The sequence below is a fragment of the Onychomys torridus genome, chromosome 15 (assembly GCF_903995425.1).
Source record: "Onychomys torridus chromosome 15, mOncTor1.1, whole genome shotgun sequence".
NCBI classification, from domain to species: domain Eukaryota; kingdom Metazoa; phylum Chordata; class Mammalia; order Rodentia; family Cricetidae; genus Onychomys; species Onychomys torridus.
This window is the reverse complement of record NC_050457.1, coordinates 37,802,412-37,819,350: the sequence shown is the minus strand read 5'-3', so window position 1 is coordinate 37,819,350 and position 16,939 is coordinate 37,802,412. Positions and strand designations below refer to the sequence as shown.

Sequence of the window (16,939 nt, the reverse complement as noted above, 5' to 3'; positions counted from 1 at the left end):
AAAAGCCCCAACTTTTTAGTATTTTAAGAGAACTAAATAGTTACCTGTTTGTGATTAGTAGGTAAAAGAAAATTGTTTTCAATTTTATGGCAAAGGAAGTTCATGAAAATTTTCTTATTAGAGTCTTCAATACAAATGTATTTATTATAGCATTTTTAGATATGCTTTCCAAGTTGATATCATAACTTTACCAGTTCCTATCATTGCCAGTTATGATATCAACTTGTGGGGTCTGTTCAGTGTTCTGATGGTCTTTGTCACTTAGGCCTTGTCTCCCTCCTTGCAAAGAAGTCTCTTGTGAAGGCTTGCTTCCCCTATCTTTGAGGTGTGTTTAGAATATTCTAAAGAATAAGTATTTCTCTATTTTTATGTGGCAACAAAAACAAATATATACAAATCGGTTAATTTTGTTTCTGTTATGAATAAAATTTTTATGTTTAATAATGAATTTTTTTTTTGATGCCAAAAAGTGAAGTAGGTAACTTAAAATGTCATAGACTAGAGCACTCACTGCTCTCCTAGGCCGACTTTCCCTTCTGTTTTGTCCTTCAAGTTCTTGTAAGAGGGTTGGAAGAATAATTGCCCTCATGGATTTGCTTAGAGTATATACATTGATGAAGTGGAGAATGATTCAACATTAGCAACTGTTTCTGTGCAGAATGTGTGTTGAACACTGATGTTAGCCCAAGGTCTAAAAAATAGTAAGGGTGGCAATTGGTGGGACATATGGTCACAAAAAGCATGACCATATTTTGTTACACAGACACTAGAAGTTTCTAAAATGTATAATTTTTTTCAAAAGTGTATAATTTTGGAAAATTTGCTACATAATGCAGTACAAATGAATAATTATTGTGAAGTTCAGCAGCTCAATCTGGACTTTTGTGAGCTGAGTGGTTAATATATACAGACATAGTATTTCTACATGCATATGTGAAGAGACATTCTCTAGGCAAAGTTACAAGTCTACAACTTTGGAAACCTCTAGTGAGCCTTTTTCTTTATCAGGATAAACTAGGGGGCTCAACAGTTCTCACAAACTATACTCTTTCTTTTGGACGGGGTTTTAATTGTATAGCTCCAGCTGGCTTTGAATGCACCATTCTCTTTTCTCAGCCTTCCAAGTCCCGGGGGCTTCAGATATACACCACCATGGCTGGTCTCTCAGGTTTTCATTGTGATAAAATATTCATATGTAAAATAAACTCTTCTGTTTGTTTCAAGTGTAAGTGAGCATCCTGTACGTTCACATTATTGTGACAACTGCCACTGTCAACACTGTGCTGTTCTGAACTTTTCATAATCCCAGTGGAAACTCTGACCCATTATCTGATGTTTCTTCTCAACCTTCCAGCCTCTGGCAGCCACTCAGATACATCCTATGTGTTTTGATGCTTCTTGAAACACACGTTTCCTTTGCAAGTGCTTTATTTCACTTCCCACAATGTCTTCAAGGTCCATCAGTTTTGTATTATCTGCCAGAACCAGTTTCCTTGGAGTAAATGTTCTGTTGTGTGTATATTCACCACATTGTATTTGTCCACTACCTGTCAATAGATTCTGGAATTGTTTCCACCTTTTGGCTATTTGTGGTTAGTGCTGTTACACTTGTTGAGTGTACAAGCATGTCTCTGAATCTCTGCTCTCAGTGTCTTTGGCTAGCCTCTGAAATGGAGTTTTGGATACTGCAATAACTTCATCTTAACATTTGGAGGGGGCTGCACTCCTTTCCCTGGGGTTGCAGAGAACAAATTTCTCCATACCCTTGCCAATTCTTGTTGCTTTCTCTTTGTTTTGGTAATAATACTTTTATGATGGACATGGAGTAGGTTTTTTGTTTTATTTGTTTTGTGTTTGTTTTTAATTTTCAGATATGGTCTCACTATTTAGCATAGCTGTCTTGGCACTGTAGACCAAGTTGGTTTCAAACTCACTGAGATTTGCCTGCCTCTGCCTCTTGAATGCTGTATTAAAGGGGTGGTTCTTCAGACCCAGCCTTGACTGTCATATCTTAAAAGGTTTTTTGCTTGTTTACTTTTGTTTTCCTGACTATTTTGCATTTTTTGTAGACATTAAGCATGTAGCTTAGACACATAGTTGTTCTTGTGTTAGCTTTGTAAGAAGCTGTCATACATGCCTCCAAGTGGCTGTACCTTTTTGTAGTCCAGTGATGAATGAGACTCCCTGGTCGTCTCATCCTTGCCAGTGTTTTGAAATTTAGCTGTTTTTTGTTTTGTATTGTATTGTTTTGTTGAGACAGGGTCTCTCTACATAGCCCTAGCTGGCCTGGAACTCACTATGTAGACCAGGCAGGTGAAATTTAGCTATTCTAGTAGATCGGCGGTTCCATCTATCTGACTGTTGTTTTAATTTTAATTTGTGATTACCAAATGACGCATGATGTGGACCGCCTTTTCATATGTACTGATTATCATCTCATTGTTATTGTGGTTGTATTGGTTTTTGAGAGTATAGGATTCTACTATGTAGTCCTGGTTGGTCTGCAACTGGGTATGCAGATCATGCTGGCTTGAACTCATAGTAGTCTTCCTGCCTCTGCCTCCCAAGACCTGGGGGTTAGAACATGCATCACTCTGCCCCCACTTTGTGTCTGCTTGATGAGGTGTCTGATAACATCTTTTGCCTCCTTCTTAATTAGGTTGTTTTCTTAGTGAAATTTATGAGATGCCTGTGTATTACGGATGTGACTTTTTTTATTAAGATAGATGTTTTGCAAATACAGTCTCTTAGTCTGTAGCTTTCCTTTTGATTTTTAAAAACAGTATATTTTCATAGTGCAGTAGCTTTCTTTTTAATGAATTATAATTGACCCATTTTTGTATGTCACGAATCATTTTTGGAAGCTACAAACTCAGTGCCTGCCACAAGAGCACCTAGAAGAATCTTGGCAGTTTTTGCTTCTTAATATTAGACCTTTTGGTCTATTTTGGATAATAGACCAAACCTTTGGTGAAAGGTTTAAGGCCAGTATATGGAGTATGGGAAGAAGACTCAGTGGGTACAGTACTTGCTGCACACATACCAGGACCCAGGTTCAGATCCCCAGAACTCATATGGAGAAGGTCAGTGTGACAGCATGAGCCTGGAAGTGAGGTGCCGGGAGGCACAGGCAGGCAGACCTCCAGATTGCTGGCCTCAGGTTCAGCGAGGTCCCTTTCTCAAATGAAGGGGAGAGCTATAGAAGAGGGCTCCCGTTGCCAACCCCGGGCTGCACATGCCCGCACAGACATGACAGGCCGACAGATGCAGCATTAAAATCACTAGATAGATTTTCCCCCACGTTATTACATTGGCCTTGCCCCTTTCCAAAGGTCAGTTGATTATATTTAAATAGTCTCTTTCTGGGCTATTAGTTGTGTTATGTTGATTCACTTATCTTTTGTGTATCCATTGCCACATGCAGACATGTTTTAAGTTCCACAATTAGGAAATATCAGTCTTCTGACCTTGCTAATTTTCCTTCAGCATTGTTTTGGCAGTTCGGATCTTTTGTCTGTGAATATGAAAGTCAGGGTTAGTTTACTAATGTCTGAAAAGTAACTTAGTGGGATTTTGATAGAGATTGTTACATCTATAGCATAATTTGGAAAGAACTGATGTATTAACGATACCATGTATCACTGTTTGCGAATATAAAATATATCGTCATTATTTAGCTATCTTATGTTCTCTTTCACTAGAGTTTTCTAGTTTGGCTTATAAAGATCTAATACACAGTTAGATCTTCATCTAAATATTTACAGTTGTATGTCACTTAACTGTGGGAATAAATTCTGAGAAATGCATGAATGACTTCTTCATTGGACAAACATAGAGTGTACTTTGGTGAACTGAGACACCTGTGATGCTACTGGAGGCTGTGATCCTATGGAAACCACATGATTTGTTGATAAAATGCTATCTTATAGCACGACTATATTGTTGTGTTGACATGTACAATTGTGTTTTTAATATCACATTCCAGTTGCTTATTTATTGGTGGTAGCTAGGAAAGCAGTTGACTTTGGTATATTAATATTATATTATGTAACCTCCCTATTATAATCATTAACTACTCTTAGGAGACCATTCAGTGATTCCTTGTGTTTTTCTTTAGGCTCAGATAGACTATGATGTCATTGGCAAACAAAGACCATTTTATTCTTGTCTAATATATTTAGTTTTCTTTCTGTCTTCTTTATTTACTCATAGGTTGCTTGCTTATTTATTTATTTATCTGTTTACTTATTTATCTATGTATCATCTAACTATGCATTTATTTGTAACACTGCATGACCTGAAACTCCCTATGTAGACCAGACTGGCCTTTGTCTGCCTGCCTCTACCTCCCAAGTCCTGTGATTGAAGGTATGTGCCACCAGTCCCAGTGATTTTCATCTCCTGTACTTAGTGAATTATCTTGAACTTCTACTGATTATGCATGGCTAGAGGAAATAGTCTTGTCTTTTTTTTTCTCGTCTTAGAGGGAAAGCTTATTGTTACTTACCATTAGAAGTGATCTTAGTTGTAGTGCTTTTGTGTGTGTTTTGTTAACTGATGTGCCAGGAAAAAAAAAAAAAGCCATAACTATGTTAAAGGTTATACAAAGGGTAGCATGTACTGCTTTTCCAGAGGACCTAAGTTTTATTCCCAGTACCTATGATGAGCAGTTTACAACTGCTTATAACTCCTGCTCCAGGATAATCCTAGAGAGGTTACCAGTATACACATGCACACATCCACACATATACACATTATCAAAAGATTTTTAAATTTTTTACTGGTTTATTTCATGTGTATGAGTGTTTTGCCTTCATGAATTGCATGTGTACCACTGTGTGCAGTGCCTGAGGAGTCCAGAAGAGGGCGTGAGAGCCAATGAAATTGGAGTTACAGCAGATAGAGTGATCTGTGATGTGGGTTCTGGGAACTGAACCCAGGTCCTCTGCAAGAACAATAAGTGCTCTTACACTGAGCCATCTTCTCTAAACTCTGAAAATGTTTTCTTTAAAAAAAGATTCCACAAGGCTAGCTGGCTAAAACTTCACTATTTTATAGACTAGAAAGAAGGTTTGAAGGTTCAGAACTAAATTATCCTGGCTTATCTTTGGTCTCTAATATCCATTCGTTGCCCACCCCTATGTCTGTCTTACGTTCTTGTGACTATAAGGTAAACCTTTTTGGACTATATTAGCGGGCCACTGGCTTCCACCAGTTCAAAAGTTGAGAATATTGCAAGATAGTATTTGAACCTATAGTAAGAGAGTTCTCCATTTGTTGAAACCCATCTTACCTGATGTTTCCATCAAGTATTTGAAAAATGCATTGATCCATAACTTTCTGTTTGATAACCACAAACATTTAATGGAAGTTTTCATGTCGGAGATGTTGTTTAGAGCAACATGAATAAGGGCTACCCTCTGCTTGCGCATGTGTACCATGCGTGCTTGGTGTCCCCAAGGACAGAAGAGGATGTTAGATCCCCAAACTAAGTTTTAGCCCTGTGGGTGTTCAGAACCAAACCTGAGTCCTTTAACTGCTAAACCCTCTCTCCACCCTGCATGCCCCCCTTTTCTTCTTCATGTCAGGTTTATATGGTTCTTTTTTCCCCTCTGCTGTGGCCGATTGTTGAATTTAGATCTTGTGATAGTCTTTTAGCATATTCTATACGATTAGTTCCTATCACAAGTTTTTCCTGCTCATAGGAATAGAAGGGTCACCTATGAGCAGAAGATATTTACATTTATTGATTTGACCAGTTGGCAGTTTAAGTTAGTATTAAGTACTCAATTATAGAAATTACTGAATTATAAGGTAAATTAGCTTTGATGAAAAGATTACAAATGAAATGTTTTCACTGTTATTTCCTTTGAACTTAAAGTATATGTAGGATCTTTATTTTTCCTTTTATTCTATTCTGTGTATTTTCCCAGCATATTAAAATGGTCTCTTGGTAATTTTGAGACACACACAAACATGTGCAAGCTAAGGTGGACAAACGAAGGTCAGAGGACAACGTGTGGGGGTTGGTTTTCTTCTTCTACCGTGTGGATCCCAGGAATTGTGCATCTTCACCCCATGAGCTGCTCTGCTGTACTCTTTAATCCTGTTATTCTTAATTTTCTCATGGATGACGGATTATTGCTTCTTTCTGGAGAATACAGTATGCTGAAGATAATTTAAAATTTCTATATTCAAATTCTTGAAAAAGTTTAAGATCATTAGTTATTAACATATCAACACACTTCAGGTCCAAGATAATTACTGTGATGTGGAGAACATATATTATCACTTTATCATTTCTATTAGAATCTCAGTAATATTTTCCTGTGGTTTTACATGGAACTGAATACTTTCAGATTTAATATGAATTTGGGTTAATTCGGTTTTTAAGAAGTTGGAAACAAACACAATGGATTTTAATAAAAAAGGCTAAGGATTAATTAATTCCTTAGAGATTTGTGTAAGATTAAGATTAGGAATTTTATTCTATACACAATGGGTCATTTCTGGTCTTGAAATTACTAGCCTAACTCTAATGTTTATAAACTGATACTCAGTTATTTGCAGAAATTTTTTAAAAAGTACTGTTGACTCCTCACCAAAGGAGTTACAGTAAAGGTAAAAGACAGCCAAGTCCATAAAGTTATTCTCTGACTTTTACATGCATATGCATGCCTTGGCTCATGTACCACCCTACACACACACACACACAAATAATAAATAGGAAAATTTTAAAATAGCCCATTTGAAATACGGGGCAAGGTGCTAGCAACAGCGAGAGAGCACTGCTCACCTGTAAGAATGGCTGATAGCCACAGTGACCGTAGTAAGATACTAGCAAGAATAGGAAAAAAACCCTCACTATGGTTAGTGTGAGTGCAAGGTGGTCCAGCCACATTGGAGAGCAGTGTGGGAGTTTATTAACAGGCAGTATTATCATATGATTAGCAATTCTTCACATAGGTATTTTCTCAAATGAGCTGAAACTTTGTGTCTGCAGAAAAGCATTTACATTGGTACTTTTTTTTTCTTTTTTTGCAAAATAACCCAAGTGTTCATCCATGAAGATATGAATTAGGAAACTTAAGTTGTAACTGTAGATTTTTAAGGAAAATTTCATGTGTTATTATATAGATACTATTATTATACAGAGAATTCTTCAAATTACAAGTTTACGCATTTGTACTTATTAGAATCACATAGGCTGTCATTATTAGACATGTTAGAGCAGTAAATTCCTCAATTTAGAAACATCAAGAATGACACCTGGCCACTTTGGAAATCAATATGGCGCTTCCTTAGAAAATTGGGAATCAATCTCCCCCAAGACCCAGCTGTAGCTCTCTTGGTCATATACCCAAGGAATGCTCAATCATACCACAAGGGCATTTGCTCAGCTATGTTCCTATCAGCATTGTTTGTAATAGCCAGAACCTGGAAACAACCTAGATGCCCTTCAACTGAAGAATGGATAAAGAAAATATGGTACATATACACAATGGAGTACTACTCCGCAGAGAAAAACAATGACATCATGAGGTTTGCAGGCAAATGGATGGATCTAGAAAAAATCATCCTGAGTGAGGTAACCCAGACTCAGAAGGACAAACACGGTATGTACTCACTCATAGGAGGATACTAGATGTAAAACAAAGATGACTAGACTGCTACACAACTCCAGGGAGGCTACCTAGAAAACGGGACCCTAGGAAAGACCCAGGGATCACCCAATGACAGAGAAATGGATGAGATCTACATGAACAACCTGGATGACAGTGGGAGTAATGAAGGGCACAATTTGAGGGAAAGAGAGCTTAGGGGAGCAGGAGATCCCAGCTGGATCAAGAACAGAAAGGGAGAACAAGGAATAACAGACCATGATAAATGATGACCACATGAGAACAGGAATAGGCAGAGTGCTGGAGAGGTCCCCAGAAATCCACAATGATGCATCCTCTGTAGTCTGCTGGCAATGGTCGAGAGAAAGCCTGATCTGACCTAGTCTGGTGATCAGATGGCCAAACACCCTAACGGTCGTGCTGGAACTCTCATCCAATAACTGAAGGAAGTGGATGCAGAGATCCTCAGCCAGGCCCCAGGTGGAGCTCCAGGAGTCCAATTGTCAAGAAAGAGGAGAGACTGTAAGAGTGTGAATTGTTGAGACCAAGATTGGAAAAGCACGGGGACAAATAGCCAAACGAATGGAAGCACATGAATTATGAACTAAAGGCTGTGGAGCCTCCAGCTGGATCAGGCCCTCTGGATAAGTGAGACCATTGAATAGCTTGATCTGTTTGGGAGGCACCCAGGCTGTGGGACCGGGACCTGTCCTTAGTGCATGAGCTGGCTGTTTGGAACCTTGGGCTTACACAGGGACACTTTGCTCAGCCTGGAAGGAGAGGACTGGACCTGCCTGTACTGAATCCACCAGGTTTAAATGAATCCCCAGGGGAGTCTTGGCCCTGAAGGAGATGGGAATGGAGGGGAGCAGATGAGGGAAAGGTGGGGGCAGGGGTGAGAGGGGGGAGGACAGGGGAACCCAAGGCTGATGTGTAAAATTAAAACACAAATATAATAATAATAAGAAGAAGAATAAGAAGAAGAATGGTCAAACATGGCAAAAAGAGTGACATCTGGAAGCATAGTAGTTAAATGCTTTGCTCACAGAGATAGTAAATTGTAAGGCCAGAGTTAGAAATAAGACCTCTCAATATCTAGTGTCTCTCTCTCTCTCTCTCTCTCTCTCTCTCTCTCTCTCTCTCTCTCTCTCTCAGTAAATTTACACACACACACACACACACACACACACACGTGCACGCAAATAAATGATTTATATACTTTAATAATGGTAGCTGATAATTACAGGCATAGCAGGCAGAAATTTATCGTTTGAGCAGAGAATTAATAAGATTAATAGTGTAGATATCTGGAAATGTGATCAGTCCAGTTACAAAAAAGTAAGTGGTTATACGATTCTCAGTGCTTTCTTATTTTTGCTTTTGACTGTGTAGCACCGTTAGGAGTGCTGCTGTATAAAGATCTCAAGACACCACTTTCATTCTTTGGAGCATATACTCAGTAATGGGATGGCCACTTCAAACAATAATTCTGTGTTTACTTTTTTTGTTTTGTTTTTCAAGACGGGTTCCCTGGGTAGTTTTGGTGCCTGTTCAGGATCTTGCTCTATAGACCAGGCTGGACTTGAACTCACAGAAATCTGCCTGGCTCTGTCTCCTGAGTGCTGGGATTAAAGGTGTGCACCACCACTGTCTGGCCTGTGTTTAATTTTTTTTTTTTTAAGATACTACCACATTATTCTGCATAGTTCTGTATCATCTCATATTCCACAGAGATTTTAGTTTCTCTTTGTTCCTGTCAATGAGTATGATCTGTTTGTACATAACTGTCCTAAAGGATATATGAAGTAGCACGTCATTGTAATTTGACTTGTGTTTTCCTAATTCTTAGTAGCCTTGAACATTTTTTCATTTACTTATTGCTCATTTGTAAATAGATAAATGCTAACATGTTCTTTCCCTGCTTTTATTTTGTTGCTAAATCTTTGAAACCTTTGGAATTATCCCAGTTCAGTGTATTGTTCTTGCCTATTTGGAAGTTGTCTTTACTGTCTTGTAAATACTTTCTCCTTGCTTGTTATCTAATGTTGGTTATTTTACCGTACATTTGGTTTAAAAGAGTATATGCTACAGGTATATTCCTTAGGGTCAGGAGATGTGCTGAGTATCAAGTCGGGGCCTTGTGCTTCCAAGGCAGATGCACTGTTACTCTGCTACTCTGCCATGGGTAGAATTATTACTGTTGACGTCATAGTTGACTCTGGCCCTTTGTTGCTACCTGAAATATTTGAAACTAGAGAACATTTTTCCCCCTGCATTTTGAAATTTAACTAGGGAGTATTATTTATTTAGCACATAACCTATACAAATATATATATTATACATGCTTTTTCATGTAGGCAATTTTTCTGAAGTTAAATACAGGAATGTATTATTTTAAATAAAAATTAGAATCCTGCTAGCCATGGTGGTGCACACTTTTAATTCCAGCACTCTAAAGGCAGAAGTGAGGGATCTCTGAGTTCAAGGCCAGTGTGGTCAACATAGCAAGTTCAAGACCAGCCAGGGCTGCATGGTGTGACCATGTCTCAAAAACAAAACAGCCACACACACCCCAGCCCAGAAAAGGTTGAGATCCTTTGCAATATAGCAAGTCTTAAAAGTTTTTTCTTGTAAAAAATATTAAATTGTGGGCCTGGGGATGTGTAGCTCAGTCTGTAGAATGATTGCTGAGTACTCAGAAACCCTGGTTCAGTCCCCACTACCACATAAACTGGCATGGTGGTATAGTGTCAGGAGTCCTTATCTATATAGCGAGTTCAAGGCTAGCTAGAATATGTGAGACCTATGTCAAAGGAAGAAGTAGTCATGAAGGGGATGGATTTTGTGCCCAACTACTTCCAACTTAGCAGTTCTGTTTCGGTATTCAGGCCTTTTTCAGCATTGTAGAAAAGGTAGTGGAGTAGACTAACAACAGTAGTTAACCATGCAAATACTTTGTATTTAAATCGCTTCTAGATTGAGAGTGAAATGAGGAGGTCGTCCTTATAACTGAGCCCCGCCCCTTCCTGATGCCACCGTTTAGGATTCGGCATTCCAGCAGAGTTCATAGATACTGTTCTGCATGTTTTCGCCTAGTCTTGACAAACCAACCACTGTGCCCTCAGAGAGCAGTCCAGTACTTGTCATTGGTGGCCTTTTTGTGAGAGGCTGCAGACTGACAGCAAGCACCGCCTGTTGTGAGCTGTCAAGTGAGAGTTCGCCAAAACCTCAGCAGACAGAACTAATTGGGCAGAACAGGGCTTTGTGCTGTCTTCTCTCTTTCCCTTCCTTTCATTCGGAAGGAGACAGAACTGTCAGAGTGGCGGGTTTACGTATGTGGGTCTGTCTGCGTCTGTCTGTGTGGCACGGATCACTCTAACCCCAGGCCTTGTACTGCAGGTACTTGGGCACATCCACATGGAAGCTGGCGCAGCACCAGACTCAGGACACACAGCTCATAACAGTTGATGAAAAACTGGTAAGGACTCCTTCAGCGTGCTGCCATGGGGTTGTTCTGTACCATAGGTTATTCGGTTTAGTGTTCCAGTTCTAGGAAAGTTATACACAAACTTTAAGACTTTCACAGTAAAATAAACAATTGAATATTATATGCAAACATCATATACTAATACTAAGAAAGTAAAGGTTTTTGAAGTGCTGATGAGTAGTAATTGGAAGTCTTTGAAATATTCTTTTTAAATTTTCTAAATTACATTTCTACTTAAGTTATATGATACTTACTAGTGTTCTCTAAATTAAATATACTGGGTTTTTCTAGAACCATGCAATGTTATTATCACTGTCTGTATGTGTGCCCATAAATATCATTTCTGCATACTAAGGAGTTAAATTACAGCTAACAACAAATAAATAATAATATTTTTCCATCATCAGTCAATAAAATAACAATATTCTCAGTGTTTAGATGCTGTTTGATACAAAGGCACATATTATACAACAGCACAATGTTTGTAATGTTTTCAAGACTACTGGCACAAATATATAATAGTAGAATAAGTATGCATTTCATTTACTGTGTGGTTTATGGTATAAGTGGAAGGATCTCTTAATTACCCCCTCGTAGACAGGCTTTCTACACTGAGCTCTACCCCAGCACCACCAGTCCCTTTCTAATGATGGAATCTTTTATCACTCAACTTTGAACCTGTAAGCATGATCCAAGCAAGCCATTCTGAAATTCCTATTGATACTACTAAAGATACTAGATGAATTAATAAATAGAAAAGTAAGCAGACAGTTGGGAAAATTTCTCTTAGACCTCAGGCTAACTGACTTTTTTTCCAGTGTCTGCTAGCCCTGTCCGTTGTGCCTGCCATCATCTTGGTGAAGACAGTGTTGTGTAGATTACTGCAGTGCTGTCATAATTGTTCTCCCCTCTGAGTTTCAGTCTCCTGCTTCGTTTGCCCCAGGAGAGTCAGAATAGAGGTTTTGTTTTGTTGTTTGTTTTTGAGACGGGTTCTCTGTGTAACAGCCCTGGCTGTCCTGGAAATCTCTCTGTAGACCAGGCTGGCTTCAATCTCACAGAGATCTGCCTGGCTCTGTCTCCTGAGTGCTGGGATTAAAGGCCTGCGCCACCACACCAGTGAATGCTTTTTTTTTAATGTTGGTTTGTCATCTCTTGTGTATAATCCTTTGGTGGTTTCTGTTGCCCTAACAGTTAACTTTAAAATCCTGATGGTCTCCAAGACCTTGCGTGATTTAGTTCCTGTCTTTCTGTGTAGGTTTGTTTTGTACTGGAGTATTCTGTAGACATGGAACTTGCTATTCTTTTTTCTTGCATTCAGAGTTCTTTTTTTTTTTTTTTTTTTGAGCTGAGGATCGAACCCAGGGCCTTGCGCTTGCTAGGCAAGCACTCTACCACTGAGCTAAATCCCCAACCTGCATTCAGAGTTCTTGCTTCCCTACCCAGAAGCTTTGTACTAACCCTAGGTCTTTATTCAGTCGCCATCTATTCATTTTAAAACATAATTAAGTATACTTGTTTAGGCAAGAATAAAAGAAGGCAGTTGTGTGTAATAGGAACAAGTCTTTCCTATGACATGTATTCTAAGCATTAGTTAATGACAACACTAGTGTTTTAATTTCCCTCTGACCATCTCATTGGAACACAGAGATTAGCTTATTGTTACAGTATTACTGATTATTCACATTTTATAGAATTTATTAATAGTGTTTCCTGGTTCTTTCTATTTTAAAGACTCAACCAATTTATATATTACTCCAAACTAGCAGTTTTCAACCTGTGCATTGTGATCCTTTAAGGGTCGAGTAATCCTTTCATAGGGGTCACATATCAGATACCCTACATATCAAGTATTTATATTATGGTTCATAACAGTAGCAAAACTAGAGTTATGAAATAACAATAAAAGTAATTTTATGGTTGGGGTTCACCACAACATGAGAAACTGTTTTAAAGGGTGGCAATGTTAGGAAGGTTGAGAACTATTGCTCTAAACAAACCATTGAGGTATTTAGACTGCTTTGGTGTGATGCTTTCAAGTAACATGCCACAAAATCAGTTGTGCTGCTGATGGATTTTGCTCTACATGCATGTCCCCCAGCACTGTTACTCTTCTTGAAGTATGTCAGTCAAATGCCAGTACAGTATTCTAGCAGAGATCAGCTGAGTTCCTGCACACAGTCACAGTTGGAGTAATATTTAATAATGATGACCGAACCCCTAAATTAGAGTTTTAGCTATTCATTTTTATATATAAATAAATTTTATATTATTATAGCACTTAATAATCTAACAGGCAACAAAATATTGCTAGATTTTCATATCTTGTTCCTACGTAGCTTCTGAAGAAAGGCTAAATAAGTAACATAATGAGAAGGTCATGGGCTCAACAGAGCATTCACAAACACAGAGAGAGTATTTAGAATCAATTATGTTTGCATTTGAGCAGATTGTTCTACATATATGCTATATGTATGTATCAACATTAATGATAAAAGTATTTCAGAATGTAAATACTATGAATATTTTAAAGGATGTGAAACTATCACTTTAATATCACTATTATAAATAATTATACCAGCCACCAGAGCCATAAGAACTATAATAACTATTTCTGTTACTCACCAGAGCACAGTGGTTGTCCTTAGGAAAAACCATGTGTGCTTTAATATTGCTGCAGGTGTAATTAGCCACTTTTTATGGTAGAACTTTTAATTGAAATAACAGCATCAGACAACAGACTGGGTATTATTTGGTCACAAGTCTTTGCCAACAAAATGAACCTACTAACTTCAAGAAAATGTTCTCCGTGGTGAACTTGAGCCTTTAAGTGAAAATTGTAATTCTTTGGTAGTTAAAACACACTTTTGGTGTGCGTGTATGGATGTCTGTGGGTGTAAACCTGTGTGCCTGTGTGTGCTCCAGAGGTGGGCAGTGAGCCTCAGGTGCGGCCGCTGAGGCATGGCCTCAGGAGCTGCCCACCTTTGTTTGGGGATAAGCTCTTTTACTAATTTGGCTCTGGTAGCTGGATACAAGCCCCAGAAATCCTCCTGCCTCTACTTTTCCTCTGCTGAAATTATAAGCACACATCATGTTTGGATTTTTACATGGCTGCTGAGAAGCGAACTGACGTTCTCTTGCTTGCTTGCTTGGCAAAAACTTCACTTACTGAGCTATCCTGAAAATTATAATTTTTATCAACTTTGGTTCTGCTGCTGACCTGATTAAATTGGATGCTTTTGTAGTGCTTCAGTCCTATTTCAATATGTTTGGAATTTATAGTAACAAATGTAATTTTTAAAAATGTGGTAATGAAGTATGTTGGGGATATGTATTTAGAGTATATACATACTTCCACGAATCAGTATAACATGATGAATTCATGGGTAAAATTTTAAAGATAACAAAACGAATAACCAGATATTAAACTATTAGCATTATTAAAGAATTGTTTTTTCTGACTAATGTCTATGAGAAAATGCATTGTTTTCATGTATTGCAACCAAAGCACTATTAAGCTAGATATCTATTAAAGATAGCTTCAAAAATGCAACTATATCTCAAGTGTATATTAAAATTTTACTTCATTAGTGTTGTGGAAGATTATTTTAAGGTGTGTTGCTTTTGTTTATGTTGCATTTGTTTAACTCTGTGAAGCTGTGTTACTGTGCCTGTCTAAAACACCTGATGGTCTAATAAAGAGCTGAACAGTCAATAGCAAGGCAGGAGGAAGGATAGGAGGGGCTGGCAGGCAGAGAGAATGTATAGAAGGAGAAATGTGGGAGGAGGAGAAGAAAAAGAGATAGAGGAGTGAAAAGAGATGAGGTAGCGAGAGAAGAAGGACTCCAGGGGTCAGCCACCCAGCTTGCACAGCAAGCCACGGAGGAAGAGTAAGATTAGCAGCAGTAAGAGAACAGGAAAAGTCCAGAGGCAAAAGGTAGATGGGATAAGTTAAGTTAAGAAAAGTAGACAAGAAATAAGCCAAGCTGAAGCTGGGTATTTATAATGAAGAACAAGCTTCCCTTTGGGAGCTGGGCGGCAGGCCCCCCAAAAGAGTAAAAAACAAACAACACATTAGCATGTATCCCATAGTAAACATCTATAGCTATAGCTTATGTAAAAAAATCATCACTGGAATTCCAGTAATATTTAAGAGTAAAACAAAATCTTGAGACAGTAACAGTAGTCATCCCTCTAAGTCTTTTATTTGGGTGAAATGGCCCAGGGCTTTTGAATGCTTTCCTGGTAATTTATCATCTTGAGTTCCTTGTAATTGCACTGAATCTCTTTAAAATGTTATCGTCAGATTTTCTTATGCCACTGCAGATGTGGTGCATGCAGGGTGTGGTGGCAAGTGTTGCCAGTCTTTTAATGACAGCACTTTCTGAAGGACCTCTGAAGACTGAGCCTTCATACATTGTTATGTGGATTTCATGGAACACTAGAAGCTCATCAGTTTTTATGTGGGCTGTCAAGTCAAGTTTCTTTTCTTCCAGCTTGAGCATAGACTGATTATTATTTTGGACTGTTGTCCTCTGATTCAAATGACGTTTTTCTTTTTAGCTAGTGCTTCTTATGTGCAGAATTTGCTATATAGGGTGTAAATTAAGGAATCCATATTGTTTTATGAATGTTACTATTAAAAGTACAAAAAATGTTTTTTTCTCTCAATATCAGTTGTGTATTGACATTATACACTCTGTTCTTTTTAAGGCATTCAATGTCTGCTAGCATTATTCTAGTATAAAGAAGCATTTTCATTTAGGAACTAGACACAATGGAATTGTTATAGAACAAAATCTTCTGGAAGTACAATTCTTTCCCTGGATAACTATTAATAAAGACTTTCATATTAGAGTGTGGTGAAATTTTAAGGATAACTCCTAAGAAGCCTTTTTTCTTGTTTGTTGAGTGTAAATTTCTAATTAATCTTTTCACTAATGAAAATTCAAATATGAGATATTCAAAATATCCTAAAATAATCTTACATTTAGGAGTACAGTTTTTTTTTTTTTAATCTTTTTTGTGGTTGCACCATTATTTTTAAACATGTGGTCCTTTCCACAGATGTGGAGGAGAGCTTGCAAATGGCTGCTCTGCCCTTGGTTTCTGTAAGAGGAGGAGCTGATGATAGAGATTGGGTGAAGGGTGCCCTTGCTTTTGAGTTTCAGTGGAAAGGCAACTTTTCCCCGCTTTATGACTCTTTCGCATCTCAGTCTCCTTTCAGTAAATTTCATGAATACTCATATACGATGAACATGTTGTTTTCTTATTCTCCCTTTAACTTTATAATAGAGAATGTAAATTTTTAATGCTCTTTAAAGCTTTTGAGTAGTTCAAATAACTCACTAAATAACCAAAGCATGAATTAGACTTGCACTTTTAATTGCTTTTAAATCATTGTTACTCATTTTACTGTACTGATTGCTTGCTTGTCAATATTTCTTAAATTAACAAGTTACTACCCCATTAAAAATATGACTACAAAGATAGACAAATGTTCTTATCAGAGTGTTCTCCGGTCTTAATGAAAGAACTATGAAGTAAGCTCTAATAGTTGAAATTAGTAGATCAGTTGTATGAAAACTGTTGGCTGTCACCTTTCCTTTTCACCAAGTGCTTGTTGAGCGTTGGTCACATTCCACACATCTCTTTTCACTCCTACGCACTTCTGTATGTATCCTCACATTTGAAGACTTTTCACTTACATGCTTAGTTAGCTTGTCCATAAACTACTTAATGCCACCTGTTCTTAACTTTCATGAAGGTTGTATGGTTGTACATGTATCTTCAATTTAAATGCCAATGAAATAGGAAGCTTTTAGTAATTTAT

General features: G+C 37.9%; 1 protein-coding gene across 3 annotated transcripts in view; it reads left to right on the top strand.

Moving 5' to 3' along the window:
* Positions 1 to 16,939, top strand: part of Ndufs4 (NADH:ubiquinone oxidoreductase subunit S4) — a 122,291-nt gene that overhangs the window by 25,023 nt on the left and 80,329 nt on the right. For all 3 annotated transcript variants that reach the window (XM_036206896.1, XM_036206897.1, XM_036206895.1), the window contains exon 2: positions 11,022 to 11,100. In XM_036206896.1, coding sequence (XP_036062789.1) covers positions 11,022 to 11,100 — 79 coding nt within the window. The remainder of the gene's footprint in view (positions 1 to 11,021; positions 11,101 to 16,939) is intronic.